General features: G+C 38.3%; 2 protein-coding genes across 3 annotated transcripts in view; one reads left to right on the forward strand and one right to left on the reverse strand.

Moving 5' to 3' along the window:
* Positions 1-7833, forward strand: part of LOC138052066 (ATP-binding cassette sub-family C member 4-like) — a 29763-nt gene extending 21930 nt beyond the window's left edge. The window contains exons 8-10 of the mRNA XM_068898427.1: positions 5471-5617; positions 6394-6530; positions 6781-7833. Coding sequence (XP_068754528.1) covers positions 5471-5617; positions 6394-6530; positions 6781-7697 — 1201 coding nt within the window. The 3' untranslated portion in view covers positions 7698-7833. The remainder of the gene's footprint in view (positions 1-5470; positions 5618-6393; positions 6531-6780) is intronic.
* A 1727-nt stretch (positions 7834-9560) lies between these two features.
* Positions 9561-25663, reverse strand: LOC138052069 (polyhomeotic-like protein 1). 2 transcript variants are annotated; one of them, XM_068898431.1, is made up of 6 exons: positions 25372-25663; positions 22466-22562; positions 20924-21075; positions 17458-17518; positions 11450-11564; positions 9561-10959 (listed from the first exon to the last, which is right to left on the reverse strand). In XM_068898431.1, exons 1-6 carry the CDS (start codon positions 25498-25500, stop codon positions 10776-10778), a joined length of 738 nt encoding a protein of 245 aa, XP_068754532.1. In that variant the 5' UTR covers positions 25501-25663; the 3' UTR covers positions 9561-10775. The 2 variants fall into 2 exon arrangements, with proteins under 2 accessions (XP_068754532.1, XP_068754531.1); XM_068898430.1 differs by having other exon boundaries at positions 20810-21075; positions 25372-25661.
* Positions 25664-25727: the final 64 nt, after the last annotated feature.

A 25727-nucleotide genomic window follows, 5' to 3' on the forward strand; every position in this document is an offset into this window, starting at 1 on the left:
CCGGTCATGACGTCACAGCCATGATGTCCAAACAAAGTTGACTTAGAATACACCTTGTTAGTTTTTTCCACCAACCATGATCGAATTGACCTTAATTGTAGCATTCGCATGCAATCACAGTTTTGAAACCGAAATGGTGCGTGATTGTCCATTATTAGTAGTAATCAAGAGAAAATAAAGGGGAAAGAGAGAGCACCCCCCATACATGCCCTTTACCTTGGATAATATGTCTCGAGCTATTTTTAGATCGACTCCCACGCTGTACAGATCCCAAGAGGATTGGGCAAAAGCCAATCAGAAGGCGGGAATGTGTTCTTAACGTGGGCTATCCTCGCGGAACATATTCCGGCCATATGATTGGGTGTCGCCTAATCTCCTTGGGATATGTACAGCGTGGGATTCAATCTAAAATAACGTGAGACATATTACCTATGGAAACGGGTATGTATGGGGGATGCCCTCTCTTCCCCTTTTATTTTCTGCGGTAGTAATTGAATCTGTTCATATTTCCCACTTTGTTAAACCCGGTTGTAAGTTTTGCAATGCACCGGGGTGACAGGCCAATACGACTCCCTAGCGCGTGTTTTAACCTTTCAGTTTTGAAATTTGTCTCTCGCGAGTATATATTTGATTGATCACCCTTTTTTTATAATATATGAAGGGCGGTTTTTTTAGACTTCCTTGATCAATGGTTGTTGGTCTATTAAATGTCCGTCTTTATGAGGATTTGTTTCAAGTTCCAAGTTCGTCGCTGCTGGGTGGTATTGTGTAACGAAAGGCAAGATTCGTTTGCTGTTCTGAGGTTTTTGAAGGAGTGCCAGTTTCCTGTTCTGAGAGGGTCCTTTCACGTATGCGTGATTTAAAATTTTGGATAAGGTCTTGAAATATATATATAGAAGAGTTTGTTCTGATAAATCTGAGAGTTTCGCCTTTGACGAAGCCTTTTTTGACTCCTGGTGGGTGGCACGAGGAGAAGTGCCTGTGTTGAAATATTTCAGTAAGTTTGAAGTGCGTGCGCACATCAAGGACTGAATTGCTCTTGAACCTTCCGCTTTTGTAAATGCCAGTGTTTGTATCCAGAAATGCCGTCCTGGTGTTTATCTGCTTGTTCAATGAACTGCATTATCTCTTCTCTGTTTGTACTTCCTTTGTCTTTTCTTCTTTCATTTGTACTTCTTTCTTATTTCCGCTCTTTCCCTTCTCAGAAACTGAGCCACCCAACCAATAATATGAAGGAAGTAACGCGACCGCTTGTGTCGAGAAACTTGCATTTTTCACCCTTGAACAAACGCGTAAATTTGTCCATTTCAACTTGTTCGCGCTTCAATAGCCACTTTTCATATATTAAAATTCAGTCCTAAACAAAAGGCATCATCTCGAGGGGAACAGATATAAGTATGAGTTTATTCCCCAGAGCCTAGAGATGATTCCGTTTGTTTAAGACTGAATTCTAGTATATCGAAAGTGGGCTATAGCGCGTTTTCACCCACGTGACCAGCAGCCAAATTGGATTACTGAAACAAAAGAAAGTATTTGCTTAAAAATAGAGTTCAATTCCCTGAGGATTAATTTGGTACACCATCATGGCCCCCATTTCTTTGTTTTGGAACATCAACATGGCCGCCATGACGTCATGTGAAAACGCTCTCTTCTACTCTTTCTACTCATTTCAAAACGTCTCTGTCTGATATGAAATGTTTATTACAACTGCAGCGGCCGATTTAGGCATGACATCGCTCTTTCCTTGGTGAGAAATCGCCAGCAAGTGTACACAAAGTGCCGGTTACTGCCGGCAACCGGCTGCTATTTTGAACGCTAGGGTTTGATCCCGAACACTGTTGGGAAATTTCAGGAAAATTTAGTTAGTTGCGTGTGGTTTTTAACACGGCATGCGTTGCTTGTTTGAACGCACGCAATGAAATGGGATTATCTATGTTGTTTGTTTCAATAATCTTTTTGTCTGGAAAATGCTTTTGTGAGTTTTTTTGTTTTTGTGGATTGATCGGTCAACACTAATCTCCATCCCTCAAACTGACATTGGACATTTCGTAACAATTACACGATGCAATATCCCATGTTAATATTGACAAGCTTACCGCTCTAAAAAGAATGAAAACAGGCAGAATATCAGCTTTAGTTCAACAAGAAATAGCGTTTCTAAGCTATGCCGCCCTGATCTACAGTATTTAGGTCTAAAACCCACGTTGAAGATGGTTAACTTTCAATTGCTTTGCTGGGTACTACTATTTCAATACTCTAAAAAATTCGATTTTCCGGGAGGTTTTCTCGTTAAGTTCGTTAGTCTAGTGGAAATCGAAAACTGCAAGGTGAAGCCATCAATCCGGGTTCAACTCTTTGCCTCGCCTATTGTGAATCCTCTAAGCTTGTTTAAAATCTTTGTTTCGTTGAAGTAGATTTGAAGTCTAAATTAAACTGTACGTCGTATAAGTTGAATAAAAAGGGAGTGATGGAAAGAAGTGATGACCGGATTGATTATGTTCGAACTTAACTAATGTGCATATGTGGGTTGATATTTTATATGCGAGTTGCTTTCATAAGGATGACAAGAATTTTTAGCCTTCTTGCAAATGATTAAGGGCAACCATAATTTTGCACGTCAGAAAATATTTGTTTAGTCATTCTAGTGTGAAATTAATTGAGTTTATTTGTGAAGCGAACCATGTTTCTTTATCTGGTTCATGGTTAACCCAATTTATTGCTACAACTTACTAGTGGGAAGATTGTTTACATTACTCATTAATTTGAAGATTTTTCTACAATATATCGCTTTAATCTAACCCAAAATCATACAGATAGTAAAAACTTCATATCTATTAAGTAATGGTCCGGCTAAGAAGCAGGCAGAAAAACAATAGCCCGCGGCAATAGCGTCGGTTAGTTAAAATGTGCCAACATTTTTAATCAAATTAAGTTCGGCTGTTCCCATTGGTGTAAGCAGCTAAAAGCGCGAAATTTGAATTTCAATGAAAAATGTAATCGACTTGCCGTCTAAAAAATTAGATTCTGTTTCGTAGAACAAATCATTATGCCTTCAAAAACTATGTTTGTAAATATCGTCAAGATTCTATGCGCCATTTGCCGATTGGCGAATGGCGCATAGAACAATGCCCAAATTTGGCCGAGAGACAGAGATCAAGGGCATGGGGAAGAAGAAATCCAAAAAAGGCTTTTTTTTCATTTTTTTCTCATCTTTTTTCGACATTTTCCGATATTAGCCAATCAGATGCCTCGATTGGAGCAGCAGCTTCTAAGTACTTTTGCCGCTGGGCTGCCTGCTTCTTAGCCGGACCATTACTTAAACACCTCCTTCGCTTTTATGTTTGTCAGTATTATGATTTGCGATTATTCAGGTTCACGTGTTCGCAAGATTGTTTTGTATCTCATAAATGTTTAGATTTTTTATTCCGAACCCTGTTTTGACTGGCCATTCAATCTCATTGTGTAAATAGTTCACGCTGAAGTCAAAATAGATACGTTTTGTTTCCTAGGAAACAAAAAATAAGTAGTGTTTCGATTCCGGACTGAACGGCTCTTGGGATGATGAGAAATATGCTGCATTTGAGCTCGATCTCCTGGCCTTCTTCTTCCATTGTAGGATTTACCAGGAGTCTTTATTGAATTCCTAGGTTTTTTTCTTTATTTTTATTTTTTTTATTTTCGGCATTACTCCTCGGAAAACCCAGTTTCTGCGCCTTCAATACCACCCAACTGAGTGTCCTCTGTTTTTGTGTAACATGTACGCTCACGCTCACGGAGCGTCTAGTTTATAAAAGGTCGTGTCAAGAAAAAGCGAACAACCAAGAGTAACCCACGAAAAATGACGTAACCATATAAGCATTGGATTAAACAAAGGTTCCACTTGGAGAGCAGCACATGAAATGGCCTTTAAATGCACAAAAGCTCGAAGCTTATAGTTTTTCATTTTAAAAGCTTACATCGACGACTATCGACCAAAACCTTCCTTAAAAATCTGGGACTGGTACAAGAGGAGGTTTGTTCTTTCTGCCAAAGTGAGAAAGAAATTTTGGGAATGTGACAAAAGAAAGCGATTTTGAAACAGTGTAAATGAAATGGCCTTTAAATGCACAAAAGCTCGAAGCTTATGGCTTTTAATTTTGAAATCTTACATCGACGAGCAAGGATAATCTGAAAGTTGACGTTGCTTTTGGTCTAATGTCGGACAAATCGAATCAAAAATTTCAGACTTATTTTATTCTATTCATTATTACGTAAATACTTCATATAGTTGAGCAAGTTAAATCAACGCAGTTCAGTCAACCTGGATGAATTCTTACGATTACCAACGTTTAATTACCAAATGGAGAAGAAAGATCCACAATTTTTCAGAAAAGCGGGAGCCTTTTTGAGTAAATAAATATAGTAAGGTGCAGTCTCCAGTAAACGATCTATTCGAGTTTGCTAAGCAATATCTTGAAATTGCCAATGCTCCAAGGGCGCTTCTACAGCTACAATTATTAGAAAGTTGCGTAAGTATCACTTTGTCAGTTGTAAGTTTAATTGTGTAATTTAGGATACTTTTAGGATAGGTTTTTTTTAGGATAGGTTTATTAACAAATAATTACATAGCAGCCCTTGAGCTGAATTGCGTAATGTCACTAAATAGGCTTGTAAAAACTATATACAACGTGAAATATAATAACTAATATAATATCATTCGTTATATAAAAATTAATGTTCCTTGAGTTTGTACTTATTTTGGCGGCAGCACATCGATGGGATGAAAGTGTTCTGGTAACGCTTAGTATTTATTCGAGGAATATCAAATGTTTTCTTTCTCCTGAGATTATACTTCGATTGGTGTCTTTGTGGAAGTAGATGAAATAATTTGTGCGACTGATCACGTATGATCTGGTTAAATAATTTGTCACACAAGTCATGCCTTCGCTGATATAACGTCGCTAATTGGAAAATCTCGAGGTTTCGTTGGTACGTCTCTCCTGGAAATACAATTGAGAGGACTCGTTCTAGACCCTTTCTAGATCTTCGCTTAGGTACTTGGGAAGAGCGTGATTGAACATGGGAGTACAATATTCGAGCACAGGTTTGATGCAGGTACAATAAAACATGATGTCTTTCAAAGGTACTTGAACACGTTTTAGCAAAACTATGAAATATAAGCGTTTTTTTGTCTTCTTTACAATGTTATTTATATGATCGTTCCAGAGTAAGTGATTAGAAATAGTTAGTCCAAGAATCTTGACATTGTTGACAGTATCTAACTCCTTCCTATCGAGAGATATTGGGTCGAAAGAATGTTCGTCGTGTAAAGAATGTAAGTCGTGTAAAGTATCGCCAGCAGTTAACAAAGTGCACTGTAACTTAACTGTTTAGGGTATGTATTTAGTTTACTTAAATTGCGAATTCAATTGTTTTTTAATGTTGGGACTTTCAAAAATGCAAAAGTTCTTTTCCTTTTTTTGTCATACAGATATTATTTGAAGACTTCCCGTGAAATCAAAAGAATGGAAGCAATCAGTCAGAGCCCAGTACTTGCTCACTTGGCAGATACGCTGGAAGGAATCATTATCATACGAACGTACCACATGGAGGACCAGTTTAACAAAGCTTTTGACAAGTACTGAGTCTTTCCAGTCCTTAATATGAGCAGTTATTTCAATACTTTACCTGGACCATTCACACACATCTGATCGTACATACATAATTAAGAGGCCATTGACTTCTCAAGAGGAATTGTAAAGGCGTCATGTGCCTATTAAGAACGGGTCAAACCAAAATACGGGAACTGCGATACTTCTTGGTATCGACAAATTGCATGCACAGGGTGACCATTCGATGAACTCAAACGGCAACTTATCTCAATTAAAGGCGCACCTTCAACCGACAGGCTTTTCGACCGTTTTTTAGGTTATGGAAATCTGCATTACCTATCGTGGCAATCTGATTGGATGACTTTCAGCTTTGGTGGGATTTTCATATATGAAAATTGTTCCACGGCACGCAATGCCTGGCGGTTAAAGGTGGGCCTTTAAGTTCTCCTTTCGATCTCATCATACAGCAGTTTCCCTTCACTAAGTTGATGTATCCTATCAAGTACGTTGACCAAATGCATAAATGGCGGCCAAAAAGGTATTCTTTTGTTTATGTGCTAATGAGACTCACTAGCCTCGCTCTCAAGCAACATTTCTTTTGTATTTTGTCCATACAAATGACGCTAGTGAGGCTAATTAGCACATAAACAAAATAATATTTTATTGGCCGCCTTTTATGCATTCGGTCTATAATGAAGCGATTTCTGTAGAAGGTTTAACGATCTTGACACGGTCAAGCCATTCACTGGGCAAAGTAAAAGAATTCTACTAGATAATTGATCAAGCAGTTATGTTTTTACAGGGTGCAGGACAGAAGAAGCCAGATCTGGTTCCTTGTACCCCACAGCGCTCGGTGGATGGGAATTCGTCTAGATTTTGTTTGTACCTTATTTGTAGCTGTGTCCACGTTTACTGGAGTGTTTACAGCAACTGATGCAGGTAGAATGATTACGAATAACGAAAACGGTAACGACTGAGCATAACGCATAACGCTTTGTACTTTATCTCCAAACAGGTTTGTTTGATGTATCTTTGAGGAAATCCCTGCGATTTACCCTTGTCTTTATCCTTGCCAGAGTATTAAAACATCTGAAATTAATGACGGTTTCCGACACACAAAAAAATGGGATACTTTAATTAATTTGGTTAACATTTTCACATGGTAAAAACAATGGCTTCTGCCTTTCAGGGACGTTGGGGTTGTCTCTTGTCTACGCCATCAGCACTGTTGGTCAGCTGCAGTTTGCCATGCGTCAGACGGCTGATGTTGAAAACATGATGACTGCCGTGGAGCGGGTCATAACATACACAGAGCTTCCTAAAGAGCCAACATATGATATCCCCAATAGGCCTCCCGATGACTGGCCTCAAGAAGGCGGACTCCGATTTGAGGACCTCTCGCTTACATACTACGAGGGAGGACCACAGGTACTAAAGAACATTTCAATAAACATTAACCCCAAAGAAAAGATTGGAGTAGCGGGAAGGACGGGGGCTGGTAAATCTTCTTTAGTCTCCGCCTTATTTCGTATGCCAGAGCCAGCCGGGAACATTTACATTGATGAATTAGCGCTCAGTTCTCTGAACGTCCAAAGCACAAGACCTGTGATTTCAGTCATCACGCAGAATCCAACTTTGTTCAGCGGTCCGCTTCGAATCAACTTGGATCCATTCTCCCGTTTCTCTGACGCGGACATCTGGAGCGTTTTGGAGCAAGTACAAATGAAATCGAAAATAAAGGAATTACCTGGGGAACTTTATTTCGAGCTCTCCGAGTCTGGCAACAATTTTGGTGTCGGTGAACGACAGTTGCTATGTTTAGCAAGATCTTTGCTGAACAAAAACAAGATTATTGTGATGGATGAAGCCACCGCTAACGTAGATTTTAGCACAGATAGGAGAATTCAAGAGACTATACGAAGCAAATTTCAAGACTGCACAGTTATTACAATAGCGCATCGATTGAACACTATCATAGATTATGATAAAGTATTAGTTATGGATAAAGGAGCAGTGGTAGAATTTGATAAGCCAAGTGTTCTCCTACAAAACCAAGATGGGGTACTTTCCGAGTTATTCCGAAACCAGCAAGTAGCTTTATCGTAGAACAATCAACTGTAGTTTTAGTTCTTTTAAATAATGACATATCGATTACACGACTAGTCGACTATTTGCCGAAAAAAGTATTGTCCCAGTTTTTTCTTTGCGATATAGTGAACACGTAAATGTGCGAGGGCGAGATATCTTGGAGTACGAATGAACACTCTTGAACCTGTGGGGTATAGCCTCCTTTTGCTTTATTAAAATATAGCTAAATTGATTAAGCGAAAGAGATTTACGACTAATCTAAAAAGATGGTGAGGGGCATTGGAATAATACGCAGCCACCGGAACGAGAGCCGAAAAAATACTGACTTTCTCGAAGACTCGGGAACAGATTTTTTTCGATCTTTTTTCTCCACAAAATTACCATTATAAGAGAATTGTAACTTCATCGGTCAATTTGTCCCTTTGCAATTAATTATATAGATGTTGACAATAGGTCTCAGCGTAAATCAAAGCCTAATGAAGATATAAGTGTTACTAATATCGTCTTTGTGATTCCTTGGGGTTGAGGAACGGGATAAAATTGTCTTAGGTCGAACAAGGAATTGAAAAATTGCGTTTGTTACATTAATTTTGTTTTTGGCACCTTGAGAGGCGAATGTATCGTTGGTTTACATAATTGCTACTGCAAATCGTTCAATTACATCAATAATTATTATCATTATCCTTTTTTAAGTACGACTGCCTTAATTAATTGCTTTTGAAACTAATACTAAAATGTTATTATTATTGATAATGTTATAAGCGCTTCTTTGTATCCTACAACCTTGACTCTCTGCCTTTGGCCTTTCTTAGTCAATCTCTGCTTGTGCTAGATAAGCTGTGACTCAGTACAATTAAATAAAAAAAAATTATCAATGTAATGTTCACGAACAGTCGAAAAGGCAGTTAATGCAGTTATGCCCTTATTCATTTGTTAACACTTGGTCTGCTCTATGATATCACACGTTTTTCACATAGAGAATTAAAGGTAAAACGCACAATTACTATAAGTTAGATCATCGCCGAAGAGTACCCGAAGAGTACCCGAAGACGTCTTTGGAAAACAAATGACCTTGGGGAGAACAATCGCTGAATATAATTATGGCCACTTTCGTTCCCAGTCAAATAAAGCAACAGCAGTTTATTTGCAATACTGAAGGGACTTGAGTATTCTTGTAGAACTAAAGAACTTTACAAAACGTTTGAAAGGCAAAATTTGCATTTGACAACATCGAAATAGAATCAAATGATTAAGTGGCTCTTAAAGCCCAGTTCCCTTGGAATTCGACTAAGTTCAAGAATTAAACAATAATTGTTATATAGCTGAAAATTTTCCCCCAACAGCGCGGGCTCTCATTGGTTACTTCGAGGTCACATGACATCTAACAATAAAACCGTTTCCCGTCAAAAGTCTCTGAGCGAGCAACATTGCAAAATCTTTGATGTCAGAGGGTAACAGTGCATTGTTACCCGCAAATATCAATGTTGACCGACGACCCCCGTTGCTGTTGCCGTTGCAGGTTTTTTTTTTCTGTGCTACATACAAATCACTTAATGACTGTTCCTTCGGGAAAAAGTTAAGTTTGTTCCCTTCGAATCTCAATGTTTACCTCCGCTGCGCCTCAGGGAAACATTGAGATTCTCCGGAAAAAAATTAACTGTTTCTCTCGGGACCAGTCATTAAGTGTTTAGTGTTTCACGAGAACAGTACAGCTGATGTATAGTGTCGATACAACGGCTCAGTTTATTGCAATTTCCAATCTGGACAAGAACTTTTATCCAGATAGAATTAGAAATCTTACAAACAGTTCATAACAGGAAAAAAGAGCAAACGTTTTGATATGACAAGGTGCCCTTACTTTCTCAAATAAAGGAAACAGCATCCCAATTATTTTTCTTTATTAATAAATACTTAAACCAAATGTGTTGTCTGAAAAATGTACATCAATCATTTCGTAAATTCTCAATAATGGAGTTGTAAGATGGCGTTACAGAATTGTACTTTAGGTCCATGTGAGTACTTAACTAAGGCCCGTTTTAAACGTCGCATTTTACATGTGCCGAATCTAATGCAAATGGAAAACCTAATGTTTTCGCTCATTTGCATTAGATTCGGCACATGTAAAATGCGACGTTTGAAACGGGCCAAATAATTGCAACAATGGATCGAATAACTGTGTTAACACATATTATTATATGGCTTGTGTTTGTAGTCGATATAACGCGCGCTCTGATTGGCTAATTGTGACTGAATTGTGTAGGGCATTATTCTCCCGTAATGCCCACGGGCCCATTACGGGCTTGCAAAAACAAAGCAAAAGGTAATTAAAAAGCCATATAATAAACTACTTACTAACCGAGCTACAGCTCGAGCCGTACAGGGTAATATTGGCCCTGGGTCGTTTTTGTACGGACCTCGCTGTGCTCGGTCCGTACTGCCACGACCTCGGGCCAATATTCCCCAGTACGGCCCTCGCGCTCGGTTAGTAAGAAGTTAGCAAATAAACTGAAAAACAATCAGACAAACGAAACTTTCAAGGAAGCCATTTTTGTTTTTCTTTGGTTTCTTGTAAGTGAATGGTGGTTTACTGTTTACCTCCGCCTTAACCAATCAGCTGCAGATCACACAAAAAGCAGTATTCACTGGAGTGGTGTAAAGTAATTCTGGATATTTAAATCACAAAAAGTGGACACAAACCAAATCGACTGAAAACGGGAAACTTTGATATCACACGGTTTCACCAGACTGATCGGTGCCACATTTTTAATAAAATCTTTTATGTAGTTACTATCTTTTGAATGAAAATCCCAGATCCTAACTCAAGGAGCCACGTAAAAGTGCCATGTCCTTACAGGGCAATTGGCCCCTCGAACCCTTGGTAGCAATTTTTCCTCTGAGAATTTTTTTCTACTGTTGTTACTTCGATAACAGTGGACAATCCAATAAAAACTGGGGGCAGTGTCTTCTATTAGTGTTACTGGTTTATTACAATGTGAAAGCAATCAAGCATCCAAGTGCGACCAATCAATCAAAACTACCAAAGCTGAGTGGTTTCGATTATACATGGCTCTCTAAAGAGATCTAGGCTTAACTCAACTACTGATGCTCCTTCAGCGCTTCTCTCTTCATAGCGTTGACATTTGCCACAATTTTAAGAGCAGGGCCGAGCTTCATGTGCATAGCGACTACCATGTGTTCTTCCCGGAGAAGCATTAACGCCTGTCCGTCAATCTCTTGTGACACGAATGAGTCTGCGTACTCCGAGCAACCGTTCAGGGACCTGGGAACAACCATTACGTATATTGTAAGGTTGTGTTTCGACACAACGAATTACCTAAGTACCTTTAGGCGATATTTGAAGTGATACAAAAACGGTGTCTCCACTTATACCATACTATAATGCATATAATGCATGTGTAGCTCTATCAACGCATTAAGAAATCCGCGCCAATTTCGCCCGTTTCACAGATAACCAATTATTTCCATATAGTTTGATGAAATATGTAGTTGCTTTCGCACAAACCAAATTCATAAAACTTGACGGCCTGTATTATTTTCTTTAGCGCAAGTGTTTGAATTTAACAAGCTGAACAATATTCGGCTGAGATTAAAAATAAGCAATTTGTCAAAAAGGCCATTGGCCAATGGAAAGATAATAGATATCCTTTGGACTGTTCGGATAGTGCTTGAGACAAGTTTGTGTTTACTTTGGTAAATCTAGCACTTAGTGTTTAAAGCACTGAAAGGCAAGATATGATAAAGGAACTCACTTAACAAAGGCAGCAACCTCCTGAACATCCCATTTTGCAGCTTTGACGTGTTCATATAACCACAGAGGTTCCACTTCACTGCGTGTCCAGTCAAAGTTGAGTGGGTGGACTGTGTCTGCAAATACACGACAAAGTTACTCTTGTCATTACTGAGGAAGCCAGATTCATACATAGTTTAATTTTCGCAATAAAAGCCATGGCTCACAGCTAACAAAATACTGTCCACTAGAGAGATGGGAGATTACATTTTGCGACACTGCTTCAATCTTGTAAAACGAACCTAAAAAAGGCGTACCCAAGACTTTCAGATATCACGGGGTAATTCCGCCAATATTTAATGGCCATTTCGTTGCCGGACCTTTGGGTTGATCCTCCTTTTTAGGGTGTTGTTTAGGGAACCGTCTGTCGGTGGATCGGGGTTCCAAAATTCGGAAATGTCTTTGAGTTGTTTAAGGATTACGACCCTCGGAAACATCTTTGAGTTTCAAGAAACCATTGATGTGTTCTGAACAAATTTGTGTTTGCGAGTGAAATAAAATTCCATCTCCCCGGTTGTGACACGATTTTATAATGATCCCAAAGAAAATTTTCTCATGATTGTAAAAAGACGAAATCTTGTGAATCCGCTCTAAGTAAAATACCTTAAGCTTTTGGTCGATTTTAGTCTTGCTTTTAACCCATTCAAATTTTTAAAATTATTGCTGTAATGATATTGAGGGAGTCCAATAGAAGTTTGAAGTTCACCAGGAAGAAGTGAATGCTCCGAATAGTTCTGCGATTAGTTCTCAAAAATGAAACGTGATATTTTATTTGAAATGCGCTTTAAGGCACAAGGCATCAGTTTCACATGCGATCATCATCTTTACTTGAGTTGTAGAGTTGAAGCTATGTGTGCAAAACTATCTATATTGGAGAAAAGCCATTTCACATACACACTGAACTACATGATGTGGTAAAATAATCGATTTTAAATCAAAATAATGTCCTCATTGCTTTTGTAAGGCGGTCGCAAATTTCTTGACAATGGGGAACTTACTAAGCCGCGCATAGAACTTCATCATGCTTACAGGAAATCGGACTCACTAACCAAACGACAAGAACATATTTATACTTGTAAGGTAGGTTCTAGAAATTTAAATATAGTCACGATTTGGAGTCGGAAGATGTAAACGCACACTACTCGCCTTAAAATGTAATAGTGCACGAATTTATCAGGCGAAAATTGCGTTAGGAAACCTAATCATCCATTGTTAAAATAACGGATGAGAAGGAGGGACGTGATAATGATTTTATTCGATCGTTTAGGTAGCTTAATTCGAACCTACCTAGTCTGCAAACAAATAGTATTATCTTTCATTACTGGGCAAAACCATAGCTTTTCTCTTCATACGTCCGTGCGGGGTCATTTTTAGCACTCTCAAAGCACCCGTAAAGAGCTGTTCAAACCTTCATCTATTATATGCAAACATACGGAGCACCCTACCCGTCTGATCCGCTACCTCTCCGTTTTTCCCCGCCTCTCCGTCAGGACCATTTCTAGGCCCATCGTCTTTTGCCTTGCTTTTTCGATCCGATATTTCGTTTCCCATGCCCGAATCTTGTATTTTTTTTCCCCTTTTGCGCTTTATAGTGTAACCGCTCTTGAAGATTCTTAAACTGCATTCATCATATCGAAACCTTTCAGTTGGTTTAAATATTAACATACCAACCACTGTCTTAACATTGTCTTGGAAACGCAAAAAAAAAAAACCTGAAAGCCCTCCATAATTTCTGGAAAACTGCAAAAAGGGCGTGTTTTTTTTCTGGCTATTTTCAACAACCTCGGGGAAGATGTTCAAAAGTACGTGCCAAAATTGAAGTGATCCAACTATACTGCACCGTTCCAACAATGACTCGTTTAGTAATTTGCAAGTAATTTGCAAGTAAATGAGAGATGGCTATGAATGCTAATGGCCCTCGCAGCATGCGGTGAAGCACTTTCAACAAGGCCAATTCATCAGCTCCCGCATAAACATAACTGACAATAACTGAAAAAGATAATTGCAAAACCTGTGGGAAAAGGCTGAGATGCAAACAAGAGTTTCGAAACAAAAAAATTTTTGAATTCTTAAAATTCTTGTTTTCTTTCTCGTTAAGTCTACATGTGACAAGATCTACTGCCAAAATGAATCAGTCGCGTTTTTGATCACATTTTCTTAATCTCCATTATATTCATCAGAACCTAGCGGTCATGTTTTGTGTTCGAAGTATCAAGATGGCCAACAACATTATCTGCCATCGACCAAAAGTACCTTTCGCTTTGAATTTGAAGTGAAATTACACAAAAGAACTGAACTCTCTCGTAACTTAGCAATATTATTAAAAAACGCCTACAGAGAAAGAAACTAAGACTCGAACCCGTAACTGCTGTTTTATTGCCACAAAAATCACAAAACTAACGAAAAGAGCTGCCAAAAATTTCGAAATTTTAAAAGCGTTTAATAGACTGAAAGGGTAACCGTTTTTACCATAGATCCGCGTTAAGATCTAAGTATTTTCGAACTGAATGATTATCCTAGCTTTTGCGGCCTCGCGGGGATTGGAAATACTAAATTTAAATTATGTTCAACGCTCGACGTGTCGCCATGGGTTTTGGAAAGCGACATCTAATATCATCTGTAAGACGCAACTAAAGCTTACAGCTTAAGCTAAAATACGCAATTTAAACCCCAGAGGAGACAAGATCAAGAAGGAAAGTGAACAAGGCAGGACTGCTGGGATTATTGTTACACGTCTTAGCAAGTTGCCATATTCTCGTAGGCAAAACTTCTCTTTCTCATTAGCATAGAGAATTCCGTTGTTAAAAGTATTTATTGTAATTTAATGCTTGACAAAACAACAAACAAATAGAGCTATTGCAATTGTATATGTCATTGTAGCGCTCATTAGCCATTTACTTTCTTGGTGTCCTCTAAACTTACAAATGCAGATTAATTTCTGACACTATCGTTGGTTTTCACAAGACGTCATGCCGTCGAGACGGCGGTCATGAGGCCGCTATCCTGCAAGGAGCTCTTCCGTTGAAAATGGCGCGCGGTCGAAATAAAGAGGTCTTGTTGACCGTAAAAATGTCAATGGCTGTTTTTAAACTAGAGACACATTATACGTCTGGACGAACTGGGCAAGCATTTGTTGTTTTTCTGGTTACATGTCGTATAAAAAACGGGCATAAGACGCATGATCCGTCTAAACGAACTACCGTTGTGTGTCTTGTGCCCATCTTTATATTCTAAAGACGCCAACCAGACGAACAACAAATGTTTGCCCAAGTTCGTCCAGACGGAAACTCAATCAAAATCACTTAGTCCAATCGCATTTAACGGAAAAACGCGATCAGCTTCAACAAGTACGATCTCATTCAACTGAACAAAAAAAAAAAAAAAAGACAAAAAGTTCAGTAATTACGATCACGGTTAATGATCTTGAAATAATATTTACAAATCAATCAATTTCATCGTGAACAAAGTATATCAAATCCAGGGCATCAAAACTCAACTTCTTCTTTGTATGAATCAAGAAAGGGAGTCGGACGAACCCTTTTCAAAATATTCCTCCGAAACATTAATTTTGTTTCCTCGGTGGGTTGTGCATTTGCAATCTCGCGAGTCAAAATGCAAGGGTATGGTGCCAAAGCATGAAATTTATACGCTCCAGTTTCTCTTTGACAAGAATTTAAGTCAGCTATTTTAAATGCCTAACACACGAAGCCCATCTTCTTGCAGTTTTCTCAAAGTTTTCTCAGGGTCTAAAGTGTACTTCCAGAATCTGGAAGTCCGTTGTGATTGGTCTACGTAAATTCCGGCTCGTTTTAGCATACGCTTGTGGGGGAGGAACGCGTGACGAAGCCCTAAGAGTGTCTGCGTGGGAGGCTAATGACGCCCAGAGTGGAGATTCCAGTGCGAGAGACTTATTGTCACGCGGCCGAACAGATGTGTTCCATCTCACAACCTTCGGTTTCAAAAGAAAGCTAAACAGTCTGCATCAGATACGAAAGTGCAGCAACAACAGCATGTTCCAAAAACACATCGCCATATTCTCTTTATCCACACTATTATTAAGTGAGGAAAGGTTCTAGTCATTCAGAAGATCGAAAAGTGACTGAAAAACCGTTTCCAATTATCGAATCAGGAAGATGTATTATCTCCCCAGGGCCTTATGAAATACGAGCGCAGTGCACTCTGGCGAATTATAATGCATTCTGGGAAAAAGTGGTGAATTCGAGACCTTCTCATGAATCCAGAATATGTTGCTGCACGCTCACTGCGCTCGTTCCACTGCAATTAAACCGTATCGCTGAATGTGATTGCGTCTTTCCTCGTTAACATTACATGTAGATTGATTTACATGGTTGAATGTGAGTGTATTCGTTGAACGTGAATGTGATTCAAATATCTATTTGTATATTTTTGCTTCATTTGGCTTGCTTTATACGGTGCCCTTTAAGGTGGTTTACTGCAGCACGCACACTCAGTTCCGTGTTTGTCCATTTGCTATCTTCCTTGAAACTTTGCGTTCTGATCTTTTGGATGGAGTTTGAAGCAAACTACCTAAATTTCTCGTTACCGCTTGAACATCAAACAGCCGTTCCTCTCCTTTCCGGGAGTACACGAGATTACTGTATATTTTTCAGAGGCTAAGAATTTTCTTTGTTGTCTTTAGAATTATACGGCGGCCATCATAGTGTTCCAAAATGATCCTCCAGAAATTGAACTCTATTTTGATTTCATGTTTTTTATTTTAGTTCTGCTCAAAAACAGGGTCGCTTATTATGTGATCGAGAACCAAGAAAACAGAAAATCCTGTAGATGGGAATCCATGGACCTTTGTCACCCGGCGGCCATGGTGTTCAAACACAATAGAGCTCGTACCCTGAGCCTCTAGTTGATGAGTTTGGAAGCGAATTCAGGGGCTGCAAAACAAACGTTTTCAGTTTCTCGAGACTCAAAATGGTCGCCATGTGAAAAAGGCCCATAATAGCAACAACAACAACGCGATACAAGTATTCTATAATATCTCAGGGTAATTTCGTCCTTTGTGAAAGTCACTGACCATACTAATATTCTGGAACATAATAGCGGCCAAACAAAATATTTTTCCGTTTTAATCAGTGCTAATAAGTCTCTCCAGCCTCGCTACAATGGGCAAAATTCAGAAGAATATGTAAACCAAATTGCGGCTAGAAGGTATAATCAGCGTGAATACAGAAGAAAAAGAAAAAGGACGCCATTTATGAAAGTGGTCAATGACACATACGGTATTGCGGCAGCACCAGTCAAAAGTAAGCCACCAGTAGCATCGCTTTTCATTTGGAACAAGCAATAACTCACAAAAGAATGCGAAAGTAATAGGCCTTTTCCGAGTTCATGTTTGCCTCCTCTTCAAAGCGAGTCTAACTGCGAAGTTTTTGTGATGGTAATCAGTCCTACTTTACATGTGAATGAAAACTAATTTTCAGAAGAAAAACTTCGCACTTAGACTCGCTTTGAAGAGGAGGCAGACATGAACTCGCAAATGAAATACACGAATGATGCAAAGGAGTAATGAGCCCGAGGAGAGGATATGACACAAGTTGGTTGGCAACGGGCGAAGGACAACTGAAAAATATTGAGGCTCTTGACTTTGTAGAGCCAGCAGATAGCGGGACACATTGTCCTTTTAGGACCTCTAGATAAAAACGACCTAGCTCTCCAGTGAGTTCTAGTAGCTCAATGGGTAGAGCGCCGACCGGTGTTACAGAAGTCGTAGGTTCGATTCCTGCATGGAACTCTGATTTTTCACTTGTTCTTTGCCCGTTGCCAACCAACTTGTGAAATATATACTTCTCTAGACCACGTCTACAATAAAGGATATTCCCCACAAGCAGATCAGCACAGCCTCGGACGCTGTTTTTGGGGCAAGAAACTAATACATAAATCTGTCAACATAATTAAAGATGTGAAGGCAAACATAAAAATAGTCAGTCAACTCACCAAACTCATTCACTTGAATAGATGCATCCACCATGTATGGTTCAGGCGGCTGGTCATAATACTGTGAACATAATAAGATACAAATCAACCTGTGGTAAATGATGGATAGTGCCTTAAAAAACTAACTGTCTGAAGATTTTGTCAAACTTCCTACTACTACTACTACTACTACTACTACTACTACTACTACTACTACTACTACTAATAATAATAATAATAATAATAATAATCTTTATTAACAAATTCTTAAACAAACCTAAATTTACAATATATAATCTATTAAAATGCTAAAAAAGATATTCACAACAATGCTATCAATTACTATACATGGAGAATGGCGTTTGTCTCTTTTTTTTTTTTGCTGAAGACATTAAAATCTAATAATCTGATACATCTAAAAGTATCTAAAACTATCTAGAAAAGCGAAAGGCGAATGGCAGTAATAATAATAATAATAATATTAATAATAATACAACTACTACTACTACTACTACTACTACTACTACTACTACTACTACTCTAGTACTAATAATGATAATAATGATAATAATAAATTGGACTTATAGAGCGCAATTCCCAAAAATTGTTCATTTACTGCACTTTACAGATAGAACATAAAATACATAAAACATAAAAGAACCTAACTATAGAAATGCTTGCCTAAAAAGAAATGTCTTCAGCTTAATTTACGACAGGAAAGGCTGCTCATGGATCTACCGGTAATGCCACGAGGAAAGGAGTTCCATAACATAGGAGCAGCGAACATAACGGCTATAAGGCGAAGTGGCAAACGCAAGAGTTTTAACTGATTTGATCAATGGGTATTGGAGAACTGTATTATCAGCAGATATACGTAGATTATAACACGAAGGAGTTTTGAAAGAAACAAGACATGCAAGATAAGGAGAGGCCATATTATGGAAAATCTTAAAAGTACTTAAAATAACTTTTAAAATCAACACGCTGTTTAACAGGAAATAAAATGGAATTCCTAAAAGAACACAGTACATATCTCAGGGTTTTAAAACGAAGGTCCAGGATTGTCCGGATATTACATGGCCGCGCAGGGATACGAATTTTATCTTCGAGTGCTGAAAGTATCTCTAGCGTAGCAAACGAGTGAGACTCTAGTATTTGATTGGTTTCAGGCTAACGGCATGACAACTAATCCAAGCAAATGTCTCTTTATGTGGTTCGGAACTAACGCCAACGATCTCCCTGTTTCACTTAATGGCATTGTAATGGATATTGCCAATAATATGCAACTTCTTGGTGTCAGTAACGATAGAGATCTTAATTTCAATGTTCATGTTAAGGAGACTGTAAGAAAGGTTAGCCACAAGTTGCAAGTTCTGAAACGTTAAAAACATTTCATCCCTACTCATGCCAAGAAGAGGCTGTATCTGGCTTATTTTCTCCCACATTTAACCTACTGTTCCACCGTCTGCTTCCACTGTGGCAAGCGAAATGCTGATATAATTGAGAAACGTAATGAATCTGTTCTTCGTTTCGTTTTTAATGATTTTAATAATTCGTATGAAAAATTATTACAAGAAAATAATCAGCCTAGTCTGAGAGCACGCCGGGTAAATGATATGCTCATATTGGTTTTTTTAGCATTAAATAAATCTGCACCTAGTTATATCTCTGATCTTTTTACCGAGCGCCAAACCAGCATCAGTTTACGAGGTAAACGCAGACTACTTATTCCACGTGTAAATACAACAAATTATGGTCTTCATTCATTTCGACATCATGCCAGGAAACTATGGAACTTATTGCCGGATAATGTCCGCGTGTCCACTTCTCTTGCTGCCTTCAAAAATGCAATACAAACTGTCCATCTGGAAAATGAATGCTGTTCTTTTTGTGACCAATATTAAATTCTTAAATCACCTGTACATAACATTTAATATTTATTTTTATGTATTTATTTTTTTTATTTCACCCATTGATTACTTTAATTATTTTATAGATTTATTTTCTTCGGAGATATTAGCAATTTTACTATCAACAAATTCGAAGTTAAATAAAGTCTTTGATTGATTGATTGATTGATTGCTCGTCGTAGCGACTCATAAAACTCATAAAAGTAAATAACCATCGTAGGGAGAGTCAAAAGCTAATGTTTGAGCATAAGCCCTTCCAGACACCCAAGGATGAAATACCACAGTTTCATTAGAAAACTAAAGCCACTAGCATTTACATTAATTTTAACAATCTTATTATTCCATGAGTGCGCATTGGATATGAGGTGGTAAATAGCCAATTCGGCGCTACATGCCTCTTTGGTTAAAACAAGTCACATATGCAAAAAAGCGCGAATGGAATACTTATTGTTTTATTTAAATTTTTCTTAAAATTCTGAATGTGTCAGATGTTCTGTCCCGGGAAATTTTGCTTCCTTCACAAATTTTTTAGCTTGTCAGCACTTGGTGCAATCAGTTTTTGTGGTATATTATGAGGTGATAGCCGCGAATGAGTGAACCAATCAGAAAGGTAGAAACGCAATATCTGAGGTCGAACATTTAATACAATATTTTTTATTCTGCATCATAGCTACATTGCTGATTAGCTTCTAATCTTAATTATTTTCTAGAGGGGAATGTACCGTACTTACTCTAAGTCCTATTACTTATTTTATGGTTCTTTATTTACACATGGTGCAAATAAGCTATTTTGTTGTTTTTTGTTTTGTTTGTAGTTGAATCTGAACTGTTTGTTCACCAAGTAAAGAACCACAGCATATTTAGGTATGTGATCTGTATGGACTGTGAGCTGAATTTTAAGTCCACAGGTATTACTTTTTTGAAAGAAATCTGCACTGTGTGCTTACTACAGGTAACTGTGTTAGGTTTGTACATGTATATACTGTAGGACATGACTGCAGATGTCTCTACTAGTGTTTTGCCCTTACATAGGATAATTAGTTGTGGAGTGATTTTGAAAATGGAGCATGATGAGTGATGAGTATTTTCAAGATTAAGATATACATGTAAAAGTTTGCTTATGAGTTCGTCAGAGGGAAAAAGTGGGTGCTGCATGACTTTGAAAGAGGGGCTGCCAATGATAGAAAGCTCTCAGAAAAAGAAGTGGCTGAAAGATTTTGGCAGAGTAGTGGTGGATCATGAAAGGTGTTGACAGAGGGCAGTACCATGTCATTGATTTTGAAAAAGGGGTGTTGGTAGCGAGTGATTTTGACAGAGGGGCAGTGGGTGAAGATTGATAATGACAACAGGTGATGCATTGTAAGTGTTTTGAACTAAAAAGTGTGAGTGATTCTGAGAATAAGAAAGGGAGACAGGTGGGTGGTGAGTGAGTTTTGAGCTTTGGCAAAACATAGTGAACTCACCATGGGCATGCTATGAGATGACTTTCTATCTGAAGCTAGTTGGTTAGCACTGGAGTGCTGTCCACCCCTGCCAGTACGAGCATGAAAAGCTACCATCTTACGAGAACAGCTTACACTATATCTTCTTGCACAAGATGTAGAGCAAAACCTTCTGGGACCTCTCTGGTGGTAAGCCTCTGTCAAACGACCACACTGTTCACAGTGAACCAAGCTGGAACCTTCATAAAATACTTCATTAAGGCCTTCATCATTGCTTGAAAGACTTTCTGTTGAGGGTCAACATACATGTACAGAACCAATCAATATGGCTTCGTTGATAACTATGTTGAGTTTATTCAACCAGCTATTAACATCAATGCTCCCCGGCTTCCCAGATGGAAAGTGAGTATTTTCTCGCAGAGCAGTAAAAGACATGCAAACTCAACATGTGACTGTTGTTCCCTGACTGGAACTGAATTCTTGATTAAACAAAGATTAAAAAAAAAAAGCAGGGTTTGAGCCAGAGCAGGAACTTGTCACATTCTCCCCCTTGCAGGGTGATTTGTCTTTTACAATTAGATGGACGGGCCATAAATGTCTCCCAAGGTCAAAACTAATTCTCTCGCATTCCGATCCTTAAACAGCATCCCAATAGCTGTGCTAAATATATACGAATAACCAAGTGAGGATCACTTTTACCATATTTGGAAGTAAAATGAGAACTGCGTTGCACTCATGACTGGCTTTAGATACATATACATGTGTACGCGTTTTCAGCTCGCTTTATAGTGGACCGAAGTGCCCTGCTCTGTTTGTCACAGGATATATTCTTTGGAACAATGTCCAAGATGAAAATTTTGGAAGTGACAGAGGTTAAACCATTGACCAAGAAGAAGAAAAAACTGAAAACAAATTCACACACAAGGAAGAATCGCGAGAAGAAAATGATGCGCAACTTCTGAATTAGAAACCTCGCAATTTCCAGACGAAATGGTCGAATGATCACCAGTGGTTATAGTACGAAAAAAACGCAATGTTTTCTGAGAATGCTTTGTCACTTTTGCCAGCTGGCAAAAAAAAAAAACCCTTTTGGGGGCAACAAGGGCTGCACAAATTTTAAAAGTACAACTTTTCTGTCCCCTGCTGTTGCTTGCAGGTTCATGTATTATTTTCGTCCCTTTGCAAGGGCCACAGAGGGACAAATTGTCTCCTGAGGCAATAAAGCTGGCTCAAACCCTGAAAAAGGTTTGTGAATATTAACAATGTTCATCGAGAGTGGAGGTCAGGTGCCCTATCACAGATCCATAAGGGAAGTGGAGGGGGGTGGGGTATGCAATCACTAAATCAGAGTAGCAAACAGCAACAAAGCTACTATAGCATTAACAGGATCCAATGCTAACCCAATGCAACGCATATGCAATGCTAGCCAAAACATAAGATCTATACAGTGTGTGCCAATGCTTGCTCCTCCTGGTTAACTAAGTTGAACTGATTTAACATGTAACTACAGTGTACATTAAAATCCATCAGGTCTACTAAAAGGCCATTTTTAACCAAAAGGCATAATACAATGTACATACGTACACTATTAAACACTCAATTTTATCTTTTTGTCAAAGACGATTTCATGCATGTACAGCTGTAGGCCTTCTTCACAATACTGTACATTAAACTCACCATCAAATGCAACTTCCATGTCTTGGTCTCCATTTTCATAATTTTGATTTACACTCACGTTAAGGTGTTGGTTCAAATCTTCATTATCATCTCCTGACTAAAATAATTCAAACAAAAGTAATAATCCTTGTTAAAAATCCTGGCGGCACAATCAATAATTGTACCATTTAGGCATACAGTTTGGTCACAGAACAAATATTTATACATACAGTGTACCACGTACATAATATTATTATACTGACTGTAGATGTAAATTGAATATGAAAAGTATCAGCGCAAAATTCTAAAAAAAAAAAACCACGGTAGTCTGTTGAGTTTTTCTAAAAGAATGAAAACCTGGAGTATGTTGAGATACATGTAGATTACAAAATCAACCACTTAAACCCACACGATGCCAAGTCCAGAGATCAAACCCAAGACATGATACATGTACATTTATGGGTGGAATGGGAGCAATCTCACCAGACTGTGTCTACCCAGCTCCCCTTCAACAAAATGAAATGCCTTCATTTCTAGGATTTTACATAATGACCACAAAAAATTATTATCTGCAGCATTCCAGCTCCTGATCTCTTTAGGTCAATCTGGCGGCAATGGCTTGGTAAAACTGTACAGCACATAGAATGGGAGGGCAAATCCCAAAGTAACACAATTCAATTTACTGATTGGAATATTGTTTCATTGTGGTTTGAATTTACGAACAGTGTATTTACATGTAAGTATTAAAATAAACTAGTTGCTCTGTAAAAATCTCATTTTGTTCATGATCATGATAATGAAGGCTTGTAAATACAAAACCAAAAAAAGGAAAGCAGCTTCAAAAAACTTTCAACCAAGATTCAGTTTCGTCAAAAACATGCAACCGTATTAACCCATTGACTCCTGGGAATTGAGACTTAACAGATTTTACTCAGTGTAACACCAGATGATTATGTGAGTGATTTAACCAGTCAAAAACTCCATTATCCCACTGACTCCTGGGAGTGACACTTAGAAGATTTTGCTCTAACGCCATAATTTAACCCTTTGACATCCAAACCAGCCTAAACCGGCCAGACTTAGTATTTCACTCTGTCTAACGTCAGATGATTTTACTCGTCAATGGGGAACCCCTGGGAGTCAATGGGTTAAATCGTTGACTGGGGGCACCCTGGGGCCCCTGAGGACTGAATCGGTTGACAGCATTCTCCAGTCTGGTACACTGATCAGAAGCAACCATGGATGCAGTTACAGACAATAATCTTTCCACATTTTAAAAGCTTTATGCAATGTTGTTTGTCAAGTGAAGCTATGATCCTTGCAGTTACATGTATGAATGCAATTTACCTGAAAAATTCCAGACTTCAGCAGGGTCCTGAATTTTTCAGGCAGTTATGAATACGATTTTAGCAATACACTGTAACTTGTGCAGGGAAGCTTGAGATATTCAGGATTTCCTGCGAGGATCATAGCTAATCACTTGATTGAATATCTGCAGTTCAATATACGATTAATTTCATACTATCATTTTGTTCAATATTTTATAGCTTTCACATTTTCAACCCATAGACTCCTAAACACCACCCCCACCCCCCAATGATGAGTCATATTGTGCATTAGGCAGAGTAAAATCTAAGTGACTGTATTACATGTATGTCTGACTCTAAGAGCATAGTTACTAAAACAAGGAATGACCTACAATGATCTCCTGTACAATGATCTACAATGAGCTACACTGTACAATGAGAGCTCTACAATGACCTGCAGTGATCTACAGTGACCTTACATGTACAGTTGTACATGTGCAGTGATCTACGATGACCTACAATAAGCTACAATGAGCTACAATGATCTACTTACATGCAAATGACTCATAATCAAAGAGAAAGACAAACAAGGTCAGGGTAAAGAGTTTGGTTAGTGGAAAACATCCATTGCACGTTGTCACGCAAGTCGCTTTTAGTCCATTGCATGACAGCCCAAATGATGACAGCAATTACGCACATGGCCTTGAAGGCAGAAACAAACTGCAAAAAAGACCCTTGCATGGTTTTCCTTTGTTTTAAAGCTAAAACGAAAATGTACAAATATCAAGGCTTCACTTGGCAACGATAAAATCTTAATTAGAGCAGGAAAAAATGAAGAGAAGATTGTAAATAAGTTATTCTTCCCACAATGTTTTCTTTGCTTCGGAGTACACAATGAAAAATTTCAATGTGCTCAGCAACGAGGTTTTGATTGGTTCAAAGCGCAGAGTGGAATGTTCTTAACCTTTGTACTGCAAACATGCTGCAGTACCCTCAGGACTGTAAATTATCTTTTATTTTAGCTCATTACATGTCTTGAGCTAATTTTAGCTCACAATGTACCTAATTGTAGATCATTGTAGGTCATTGTAGGTCATAATAATAATACTAATAATAATAATAATAATAATAAGTCTGTAGGTAATTGTAAGTCATTCCTTGTTTTAGTAACTACAGTATGATATTTTGCCATGGTCACCTACATCTCTAGATGTCGATTGCAAACAAAGGGAAAACGCTGTTTACTTTAAACCACTTATACGGTTGAGAGCACCATAATTTTGACTAATACCAATCACATTTGAAAGAAAGAGCAAAGTGGCAGACACTAAAACTACAAAAACAAAAACACAAATGTAAATTGATCTATCAAATCCAGTGGACTGGATTATCATAAAATGATCATGTGCCAAACAAAACAGGTAGTTACATCAATCCACCGATCCTGTGTTATTCATGTACAAGAAAAACAAGATTTCCTAAAACAATGTTATCAGAGTATACAGAAACAGTAAAAATAAGAAACGTTGAAATTATACACGTCAATCATTGATTTAAAAAGGGCGATGTCATACATTTCTAAGAACCAGATATAAATAATATCTGACCACAGCATCTTACCGTGAAAGGAAAGTTACTCTCTTGTATAACAAATCCCTCAACAAAGTGGGTTAGAATTCTTGGAGACGCACTCCTCTTCGAAACACGGCTGACTTGGTCTATATGAAGCGTGTTTGCCACCATTTCCATTAGTTTTTTAGCATATTACATATCCTCAGTTGTCTTACCTTTAAAAAATAGAATAATCAGTCACCAAAAGACATTTTAATTAGCGGAATCGGACAAAGACGGCGAAAAATACGAAACAATCAAAATGGCGACATGTGTAAGCTTGGGCCCGCACTATTGGACAAGCGGCAGTCTGGTGCTTACCGTGCTTTCACTTCTCACGGGAGTGGGGTAAGTTAAAACTCTTT

The sequence above is a fragment of the Montipora capricornis genome, chromosome 6 (genome assembly GCF_036669925.1).
Source record: "Montipora capricornis isolate CH-2021 chromosome 6, ASM3666992v2, whole genome shotgun sequence".
NCBI lineage: Eukaryota > Metazoa > Cnidaria > Anthozoa > Scleractinia > Acroporidae > Montipora > Montipora capricornis.

What these genes read in the sequence shown, in the direction of transcription:
- LOC138052069 (XM_068898430.1), bottom strand. Translation starts at nt 25,500, where the DNA reads ATGGAAATGGTGGCAAACACGCTTCATATAGACCAAGTCAGCCGTGTT. An exon ending in AGAGTAACTTTCCTTTCACG is followed by an intron (nt 22,563 to 25,371) that starts GTAAGATGCTGT and finishes GAATTATTTTAG; the next exon opens with TCAGGAGATGATAATGAAGA. An exon ending in CATGGAAGTTGCATTTGATG is followed by an intron (nt 21,076 to 22,465) that starts GTGAGTTTAATG and finishes GACCCTCAACAG; the next exon opens with AAAGTCTTTCAAGCAATGAT.